This window comes from Nerophis ophidion, linkage group LG02 (assembly GCF_033978795.1).
Source record: "Nerophis ophidion isolate RoL-2023_Sa linkage group LG02, RoL_Noph_v1.0, whole genome shotgun sequence".
NCBI classification, from domain to species: Eukaryota; Metazoa; Chordata; class Actinopteri; order Syngnathiformes; family Syngnathidae; genus Nerophis; species Nerophis ophidion.
This window is the reverse complement of record NC_084612.1, coordinates 40,592,168-40,603,382: the sequence shown is the minus strand read 5'-3', so window position 1 is coordinate 40,603,382 and position 11,215 is coordinate 40,592,168. Positions and strand designations below refer to the sequence as shown.

The 11,215-nt window shown below is 38.9% G+C and overlaps 1 protein-coding gene across 1 annotated transcript; it reads right to left on the bottom strand.

Annotated features, from left to right (window-relative positions):
• Window positions 1-1,966: 1,966 nt before the first annotated feature.
• On the bottom strand, window positions 1,967-10,662 carry LOC133570056 (uncharacterized). Its single transcript, XM_061922700.1, has 2 exons — window positions 9,345-10,662; window positions 1,967-3,063 (listed from the first exon to the last, which is right to left on the bottom strand). Exons 1-2 carry the CDS (start codon window positions 9,713-9,715, stop codon window positions 2,781-2,783), a joined length of 654 nt encoding a protein of 217 aa, XP_061778684.1. The 5' UTR covers window positions 9,716-10,662; the 3' UTR covers window positions 1,967-2,780.
• Between the last annotated feature and the right edge of the window lie 553 nt (window positions 10,663-11,215).

Genomic DNA, 11,215 nt, shown 5'->3' with positions numbered 1-11,215 from the left:
ATTTTTCTTTGTTTTTGGTGCAATTTCTTTGTTTGATATCCCTATGAAAAAAATACATAGCAAATACATACGTACATAATAGGGCTGAGTGATATGGCCTTTTTTAATATCTAGATATTTTTAGGCCATATCGCGATACACAATATATAGCTCGATATTTTGCCTTAGCCTTGAATGAACACTTGATGCATATAATCACAGCAGTATCATGATTCTATGTGTCTACATTAAAACATTCTTGTTCATACTGCATTAATATATGCTCATTTTAAACTTTTATGCAGAAAAGGAAATCACAACTAAGTCAATTGACAAAAACTGTATTTATTAAAGTTATTAGCTTTATGACTTTTGGTAGCAATGCTTGTGCCCCACACTTGACAAATTAAAGGCCTACTGAAATGAGATTTTCTTATTTAAACGGGGATAGCAGGTCCATTCTATGTGTCATACTTGATCATTTCGCAATATTGCCATATTTTTGCTGAAAGGATTTAGTAGAAAACATCCACGATAAAGTTCACAACTTTTGGTGCTAACAGAAAAGCCCTGCGTTTACCGGAAGTCGCAGACGATGACGTCACATGTTGATGGCTCCTCACATCCTCACATTGTTTTTAATGGGAGCCTCCAACAAAAAGAGCTATTCGGACCGAGAAAATGACAATTTCCCCATTAATTTGAGCGAGGATGAAAGATTCGTGTTTGAGGATATTGATAGCAACGGACTAGGAAAAAAAAAAAAAAAAGTTAAAAAAAAAACGCGATTGCATTGGGACGGATTCAGATGTTTTTAGACACATTTACTAGGGTATTTCTGGGAAATCCCTTATCTTTCTATTGTGTTGCTAGTGTTTTAGTGAGTTTAAAAGTACCTGATAGTCGGAGGTGTGTGTCCACGGGTGTGTTGATGCGCAGTGTCTCAGGGAAGTCGACGGCAGCTTTATGGGTGGCACAAGCTCAGCTGATCTCCGGTAAGAAGTAACTTTTTACCACCATTTTTTCACCGAAACCTGCTGGTTGACATTCGGTCGGGGTCCATGTTCGTTGTGATCCATAGTAAAGTTTCACCTCCGGGAATTTTAAACAAGGAATCACTGTGTGTTTGTGTGGCTAAAGGCTAAAGCTTCCCAACTCCATCTTTCTACTTTGACTTCTCCAATATTAATTGAACAAATTGCAAAAGATTTAGCAACACAGATCTCCAAAATACTGTGTAATTATGTGCAGCGCTCAAATTTCCTAACAGCTCATGACATCACGCGTATACGTCATCATTACGCAATGTTTTCAAGAAGAAAAGTCCCGGGAAATTTAAAATTGCAATTTAGTAAACTAAAAAGGCCGTATTGGCATGTGTTGCAATGTTAATATTTCATCATTGATATATAAACTATCAGACTGCGTGGTGGGTAGTAGTGGGTTTCAGTAGGCCTTTAAAGTTGTCTATCTGACATCTTCCCGCTTGAAGCCAAACCCCTGCTAGACGATGGACCCCCTGCTGTTTTTCTTGGGAATTCATCTTTCCTTCATTCGCACCTTCTTTCTCTAGTATAACCAATCGCATGGCTTCGCTAGCATCACAGTTAATGTTACCCAGTCTGCTACTGCTCCGTGAGGGCGTATACGTATGTGACGTATGACGTGACAGAATGTGACGAGTGTAAGTTTGTGCGCTTGCTGTCTGTGAGAAGGAGACACAAGAAGGAGTGAGAAGAGCCTGTAGTGTAATGCCCACAGCTAAAAGCAACTGCGTGACAACATATACTCGAATATCACGATATAGTCATTTTCTATATCGCACAGAGACAAACTCGCGATATATCGCGTATATCGCGTATATCGATATATCGCCCAGCCCTAGTACATATATATGTAATATGATTGGATGAGGATGCCCCAAATCCTATTAAGATGATTGGCAAACCCAAATACTCTATACTTAGACTTAGACTTACACTTACACTTAGACTTAAACAAACTTTAATGATCCACAAGGGAAATTATTACACACAGTAGCTCAGTTACAAAGGATGAAAAGGATAAGGATAGGATAGGATAGATAGGTCTTTTAATGTCATTGCACAAGTAAAACAAAACTTTGTTTTCAGCACAAACGCGTTCAAGATTAGACAAACAAACAGTGAACAGGGTTACAGAACAGGAACGCTGATGGGTCGCCACAAGGCGCCCCGTAAAAGATGGAGGGAAAGGTAAAACACTGGGGAAGGATGAGTAAAGAAATACAATCTAGACTGGGCTTCTAAGGGAGTCCAATCTGGAGTGGGAAAAAAAACTCCATAGCAAAGCACATATACATATTACAACATACATATCGAGATATCTAGCAACAGAAGGAAGGGAATGCGAAGTCATGGTGGTAGGCCGCACCCTCTCAGGCACGGACCATCCATTCATCACTCCTATGGGATTTGCGTCGAGGGCGTTGGATTGGGAATGGCGATGGGGTATGTATGTGTGTAGCGTATATTTTTGTGGATGCATGTTTGTGTGTAAGCCTGCAGTGTGTCTCAGTTCTGCGGCCTTGATGATGTGCAGTCGTTTGTCCAAAGTCAACAACAACAGGTGTTTGTCCATGACAGACAAGAAGAAGGATTGCTGTGTCTTAGCTGCACTGTCCTTCAGGAGTGTCTCAAAGCCAGGGAAACAATCCAAGTTAGAATGTTTTGTATACGAGTGAAAATAAAATTTGCTTTCACTTTAAATTGTCTATGACTGGTCCTCAAACCTGCAGGGCAGACGGTCCGATGTTATCCAAATCACAACAGTGTCCACAGTTCTTCCCGCATCCTCCAATCATTTGTGGCAGCTTTGGGGTACTTTGAAGACTGCCAGGAACTTCCAATTTGTCGACAAACCAGAGCAACGCTTACTCCAATCAGCAGATGTCCTGTTGTCATAATTCCGAATAGGTAGATATCTTCACGTCCTCGACAGAAAAGAGTCGCCAGGCAAGCGACACTCCTTCTTCTCCCAAGAGTCCGTCGTGTGTCCAGCAACAACCGCTTCGTCACGACAAGCAGGTTCCCCCGAACCCAAGATCTTGTCAATTTCATTGAGGCCAGTTAAATGGTTCCAAGGTTGATTTGGAGAGCAGTGCAAAAAGAGGCAAAAAAAAAATGTTAAGACAAGACAAGACAAGACAAAGAAACAAGCTGGAGAGATAAGGGAGAGGAAAGGAGGAGCGTCCACCCTTCATTAGTGCCAGAGAGAAAAATGGAAAAAGGATGGAAAGAGTAAAACCACACAAGGGCACACAAAGAGGTCCAAAACAAAAAGTAGAGTAAAAATGTACCATAGTAGCAATATAAAATATAACATACATCCATTTTCTAATGCTTGTCCATTTTTGGGGTCGCGGGGGGCAGATGGAGCATATCTCAGCTGCATTTGGCCGGAAGGCCGCGTACACCCTGGACAAGTCGTCATCTCATCGCAAGGCCAACACAGATGGACAGACAACATTCACACTCACTTTTACACACTAGGGCCAATTTAGTGTTGCCAAACAACCTATCCCCAGGTGCATGTCATACATGTAATATTTACCAGTGGTGGGCCATCAGGGCCAGCAAGGCCTTCTCTACTGGCCTAACATAACCAGAAATCATGGTCATAATTAAAGCTAGAAGTGATTTTGAATTGATTTTCCCTAAATATCCAAAAGTATTCATGTTCTGTTTTAAGGTTATATAGTTTTTATCCAATCAGAATTCAGCTAGGTTATGTTGCCATGCTGTACCAAATCTGCCAGAGGCTTTCAGAATCAACAATGTGGGTGTCTGTGCACTGTCATTGAATGGACACAAACATTTGACAGACAGTTGCGATAGCCAATCAGATCACGAGTTGTTGTCAGTAAGGCCTTCTAGATGGCCTAAGGCAGATATATAGTAATATTATTGAACTTGGTAACATAAAAACTTCATTACCTAGCATGCCACAGTAGTGAAAAGCATGGCAGTAGCCCCATTTAGGTTTTTTTTTTGTAGACATGCCAGCAGCAGGATGTAATTGACGAGCACGCTGTGGAGTAAACTCAGCCAACACGCTTCGTCTGCATCTTTTATGATTAGACAAGACAACACATATATTTGCAAGGCCTTTTTAAAGAAGGATATTTAAAGAGAAACTACATCTTGTGAGACGATATCGGCCAACCCCGGAAGCTACCTCAGCTGTCCCGGCGATGAAATGTGAGTTCAGATATTGAATTTCTTTATTTTTTTACATTTAATATGTTTTTTGCAATTTTAAATTTTACAGTACTACATAAGATATATTTTAATTGCTAAAGCGGGTCTATTGATTTTAAATGTGCCAGAAAATAACCCGTTTTGTTCAAAACATAAATGTGGTTCTGTACAGTATTTCTCCAGCAATGGTCATGTGGTGACATAAATTATGTATTTTGAGAGGTGATCATTGAAGCTGGACATCACTGAAGGCCTTGGTGGGAAACGCACGGCCCGCCACTGATATTTACATATTATATATAGAGTATATAATATATAATGATATATTATATTATTATATCATATTATATTATTATATAATATATACAATATGTAACAAATCCCAACTACCATGTACAATATTCAAGTATATGTACAGCTGCAGCGAAAAAAAGGGCAGCATAAAATAAAGAGTAGATCCAGTTAAAGACTAGATCCAGCTATAGATTTACCCGCTCTTTTCAACTGTACCAGTCAAAGTTTGGAAACATTTTTGCATTCTAATAGATGACATACAGCAGGGGTGTCAAACTCAAATACAGAGTGAGCCAAAATTTAAAACTGAACAAAGCCGCGGGCCAAGGTTGAACAAATTAACCTTTTAGGTGGTAGCGTGTATTGTAGTGTCCCCGAAGAGTTAGTGCTGCAAGGGGTTCTGGGTGTTTGTTCTGTTGTGTTAAAGTACGGATGTTCTCCCGATATGTGTTTGTCATTCTTGTTTGGTGTGGGTTCACAGTGTGGCACATATTTGTAACAGTGTTAAAGTTGTTTGTACGGCCACCCTCAAGTGTCACCAGTATGGCTGTTGACCAATTATGCATGGCATTCACTTATAATTGTGTATAAGCCGCTTACATTATGAAGCTGTTTGTATGTAGGATAAGCGGACTTGACGACAGGTTTTAGAGAACATTAAAGGCAGTGCCTTTAAGGCACGGCCCCCAATATTGTTGTCCGGGTGGAAATCGGGAGATATTCGGGAGAATGGTTGCCCAGGGAGATTTTCGGGAGGGGCACTGAACTTCGGAAGTCTCCCGGGAAAATCGGGAGGGTTGGCAAGTATGAATATTAGCGCTGAATGCGGTGTTACAGCGGCACAGCCATTGTATAATACCGGCGGGCCAGCGCTAATGTTAATTTGATATTGCCTCAAGGGCCAAATGAAATTACATTGCGGGCCAAATTTGGCCCGCGGGCCAGAGTTTGACACCCATGACATACAGTGTCTTCAGATTTTTATAAAATTAGAAATGTGTGGTCCCAGAAGACAACAATGCATGTAAAAAATAAACATACTGTATATAACAGTGATGTGTGGTGAACTAAACACCAGGTGAGGCATACATACTTTTTTTTCTTCTTCTTTTTTTTTTTTTAACTTAAATTTATATGTGCAGCTCTAGTCATTGTTGATTTAGGTTGCACATTAGAGTTACAGGGGGGAAAAAGGGAGTTATTCGCTTTCATAAAAACGTTATCATAATGATATTATGATATGATAAATGGGTCCAAAAACTATTTGATAAAGTTGTTATTAAATACTTTTTGGTCCTATTTGCTTTTAAGAAAATGAATCAAGTATTGTGAGTGAGTGTATATTACCTTTCAGTATTTGTATCTGAAGCAGCAATAGCTATCCTCCATGAAAACGTACTTTGTATGACCACATTCATTTTGTCTTTAAGTCCAGTTTAGAGAAGTATTTATTCTTGGATGCAGTATATAATCCTCCATATTGGCAGAAACATTCATTAAATCAATTTAATTCCAAGAAATTAAACAATATTTTTGCATCTGACAAAAAACACCCACAAAAGCTGGCTTACTCTAATAAAAATGCCATGTTTGTTATAAATACAGTTAAAAAAATAAAAAAATAAAAAAAATACTCGCCTCCGCTGGAGAGACGTGTGTCTGCTAGCTTTACCATGAATTGATTAACGTGGACCCCAACTTAAACAAGTTGAAAAACTTTTTCGGGTGTTGCCATTTAGTGGTCAATTGTACGGAATATGTACTGTACTGTGCAATCTACTAATAAAAGTTTCAATCAATCAAAAGCTTGAGCGCCCCCACTTCTCCCAGTGTGGCGAGTCAAAGTACTGCTGAGGCATTGAACTGCATGTTAACAATATATCGCCCCTACCTTGAGGCAGAGGTACTTGTTGCCTCAAGACCTGCCTTTTCACGTGAGCATGCACACGCCCAATACACACTGTGTGTAGCCGTGGAGGCAACGCCTGTGTCTGCCTCACTTCTCATCTGATGCATTTTTTTGATCAGGAAACATGGAATTTCCGCGATTTTGACCGTGAAAATTATCAAAAATAACATTAACTACACCAAAATCACATATAAAGCATAAAACAAAAGAGAAATATGAAAAATTATTTTATCTTATTACATCGTTTTGGAACATCTCATGGTTAAGCCACCTGTTGGCAGGTGAGGCACTGCCTCACTTGCCTCCCCTGACAGCATGTCACTGGTATATAACAATAAAATATTAGCCTACACACTGTTTAGTTGGCCTGCACTGATTCTTCCCATATGGTTTTATCCGGAGCAACCTAAGCAATTTTAAATTGAATAAAAATAAACATGAGTCCACACTTTGAATTTAAACTCCTAAAATCTGTTGGCTGTGACCTGATTAAATGTCAAACAACAATACAATGTGTACTGCATTTTTAATTCTTCTTTTCTTTTTTGCACTTTGACAAAATGTCTAAAATATTCATATCAATGCAGCAGTGACCCCAAAAGGGACAAGCGGTAGCAATTGGATGGAAGGATGGATACAGCAGAACCGCGATTTTCATATGACTCATTTTTTTAGTTTTTGTAAAATGTTCACAAATGTTAATCCCCGTGTCTGTACACAATCTCAAAAATTGAGGTATGAAACACAAACCTGTAGCTACAGGCAAATTTTTAGGAATGTTCATTTCAAAGTACAATATTGCGCTTTAAGAGTCCAGAAGTATACGGTTATACAACCAAGAAGGGTAGAAGATGATATAATTTACACATTTGTACCATTTCAACCCTAAGGGTACTCGCTGCATTAAAAATGTATTTAACTAATACACGGTACCCCTTTAGTAGTAGTATTTTACAGTATATAGGGCATACTAATTTAATTATAATTATAGTGTATGTATTTATAGCCAATAATAATATTGAGGATGTTTTTTTCTATTATTAGCATTTTTTAAATATTACCATCATCTTATGTAATTGTATTCATCATTTTTAACTCAACCAAGTTTTGTACTGGGTAATGACTTGATAGTCTAGGTTTTTAGCTCAATAGCTAGCATGCTCGCCTCTCATGCCAGCAACCCTTGTTTGAGTCCTGGGCGGAACAGAAAAACACAATACAGCTGAAATAAAAAGAGTACACAACCTCGACACAAGCAGACGTCATGTCTTAGTTATTACACTCAGTCTTTTCTTTTTAGTACTGCATGCGAAATGAGACACAATAGGGCCAAATAAAGTTGTGAGTGCCAGCAGTTTGTTAAATGAACTGAAAAACAGTATTCAATTCAGAAAAAAACAAACTACAATATTTTATTCTGTAAGGGGAGGCTCACTGTGCTACACTGTGAAAACCTGTAAATTATGCAAGAAGTTACCAAGATATTTTACAACTGTGCAACCGTTTTCTTCTTCAACACTGTCAGGGAAATGAAATTACGCTTCATCACAATATTTTCAACATTTTGCCGCTTTTTCTTGTGTGACCCAACTAAAAAACTGTACATGTACACACGTTCATCAAATAACAATTGACTTTCACTCAAAAGGTGGCCATGCAGAGTATGAATAGTTTTAGGTATAACTGAGCTAGTCTTACCTACAAAATCAATATTTTGTGTTTGTTGCACCTGTCAGAAATTAATTGGTGCTGTTTATTGACCAGCCTTGACTCCCATACAAAACGGGCTTTGATCGAATCACACCTTAATTCCAACTTCGCCCCTGCAAATCTTAACAAATATTTTGAAGATTATGTTGCCATTCTGAAAAATACAATTTATGTAGCATGAGATCTTTCTGTGTGGAGTTTGCATGTTCTCCCCGTGACTGGGTTCCCTCCGGGTACTGCGGCTTTCTCCCACCTTCAAAAACATGCACCTGGGGATAGGTTGATTGGCAACACTAAAATTGGCCGTAGTGTATGAATGTGAGCGTGTGAATGTTGTCTGTCTATCTGTGTTGGCCCTGTGATGATGTGGCGACTTGTCCAGGGTGTACGCTGCCTTCTGCCTGATTGTAGCTGGGATAGGCTCCAGCACCCGCCAAGACACCAAAAGGGACAAGCAGTAGAAAATGGATGGATGTTTATCTATTAAAAATGAACAAGTGTGGGTGAAAAATTCAAGTGCATGGAGTGAACTGGGCCATAATATTTACAATATCCAGTCATGAATTATAAACACTGGTGCAAGCGGGAGGAGTGCATCCACTGATTTTTGTCTGACTTACAACCAAAAAAGCTCTCAAAAGGTCCACAGTAATGTAACATGTACTAAAAGGGCGCTTAAAATGAAAACCTGTTTCATACTTTGGAAAAATACAGTACAATGTATTATCTCTAAATAATTACCTAAATGATCATTAAATATATCATTACATATATAATTAAATCATGAAATGTTTAAATCAGTAATTAATGAAATTATGAAATAAATGACTCAATAGTTCATTAAACCATAAAATAGTTAAATCTTATTTTACAATAAATACATTCAAAATACATCATGTATTTAATTCCAATTATGTTATAAATTAATGACACACTTAAATGATAATTTTAAATTAATTAATTGAATCATTAAATATATTATTAATCATTAAATAAATCATTAGCTTATGAAATAATTAAATCAAAAACTGATTCACTAATTAAATATTTGAATACAATTTCACATTAAATAAATCAATGACAGTCATGTTTTGTTTAATTTGATATTTCTTTAGTTGGTGATTAGTTCTGGTTCAGCACCCTTGTTTGCTTTCTTTGTTGCCATCAGTGCTTATTTTTGTCACCTGCCTCTGATCAGTGGTCGGGATGCTCACCTGCTCCTGTGACAGTTACGTTGGCGTTTAATCAGCGGGTCCTTCCACGACGCCGCCATCTTCGTCTTCAGCTGTTCCTTCCACGACGCCGCCATCTTTGTCTTCAGCCGGTCCTCCCACGACAATGCCATCATCTTCTCCAGCAAGTTCTTCCACGACGCTGCCATCATTGTCTCCAGTGGGTCCTTCCACGAGGCCTCTATCATCAGCTCCAGCATCATTGTCACTCCTGCGACCTCCAACTTGCCTGACGCACAAGCGGGCATCAGGCGCCCACACGCGGCCCCCTCGTTGGCCAAGAATGTGGCCAAGAATGTAGCCACTTCATGGACACTCCGCTCTATCAGCAACTGGGCCCAGGACCCAGGCATGAACAGTGGCTGCAGCTGGTGCGCTGCGGCCACTCGTGTCCGCCTCCTTGTAGGCCACGAATGTGGCCGTTCCGTGGTTGCCCGCGTCGCCAGCCGCTGCAGTGGTCTACTTGTCGCCGCAATCTGACTCTTCCCCGCTGGTTACGAGGACATGGTCAGGCGACCAACCGCCTAGTCCTCCCTCCGCTCTCTTGTGACGTTGGACATTTTTGTTTTTTCTGGGACGTCTGGAACCCGCACCTTGAGGGTGGAGTACTGTCATGATCCACTGCCCAGATCATGTTTTGTTTAGTTTGATATTTCGTTTGTTGGTGATTATTTCTGTTTCAGCACCTTTGTTTTTTTTGTTTTGTTGCCATGGGTGCTGATTTTGGTCACCTGCCTCTGATTAGTGGCCGGGACGCTCACCTGCTCCTGGTCACTAATCAGAGAGATATTTATTCCTGCTTCGCGCCACACTCTGCCTGGCAGTCTTGTTTGCAACCCGCGACAGTTACGATCCTGTTTATTTTTGATCTGAGTTTAGAATGATAAGCTTCTTGCTCCATTTTTGGCTAGTCTTTTTGCCACAGCTTCTCGTGCAATACGCACGTGTTCTTTTGTAACGTATTCTTGTCCTGCTAATTTTGAATAAATCATTCTTCTTACCTTCACACTGCTTCCGGACGTCCTTCTGCATCTTGGGGAAACGACTATTGCAAAATCATGGAAGACGTGACAATTTAATACCACATGAATGTGTAATTAAATGCATCAATAATTTATTAATTGTAAAATTTTATTTCCACCAAATACAAAATATATCCAAAAATGTATTATCTATTTATTAAAGTTAAAAACAAATTAATTTATTTGATGATTAAACATATCATAATATAATTATATCAAGAATGAATTAAACATGACTAAATTAAATTTTACAACTAAATGTAATTTTACATTATATAGATTGTCACATTCAATGACACTCATGTATTTCATTGCAATTACAATTAATTAATGTCACGTTTAAGTAATTATTTAAAATGTAATCATTAAATAGATCATTAAATAATTAAATACATATTTAATAAATCATGAAATAATTAAATACAATTTTACATGAATAGAACAAGGTTGGATGAATGGATAAATAAACGACACATTTAATAACACATTTGTCTGTTATTACATGTATTATCTCATTTAGTTAATGATAGTTTGTACATACTTTTAAATATATTCAAACATTTAATAAAGATAAACACAAATTAATTATCTATCCACTTTTTACCGCTTGTCCTTCTCGGGGTCACTGGAGCCTATCCCAGCTGCATTCAGGTGAAAGGCGGTGTGCACCCTGGACAAGTCGCAGGGCCAACACAGATAGACAACATTCACACTCACATTCACACACTAGGGACAATTTAGTGTTGCCAATCAACCTATCCCCAGGTGCATGTCTTTGGAGGTGGGAGGAAGCCGGAGTACCCGGTGGGTATCCTTGCACTTGCTGGGAGA

Excerpts from the sequence above, each read along its gene's own strand:
- LOC133570056 (XM_061922700.1), bottom strand. The coding sequence starts at position 9,715 with ATGCCTGGGTCCTGGGCCCAGTTGCTGATAGAGCGGAGTGTCCATGAA. Across the intron at positions 3,064-9,344 it reads CGTAACTGTCACAGGAGCAG|ATCTTGGGTTCGGGGGAACC; the intron begins GTGAGCATCCCG and ends GAAATTGACAAG.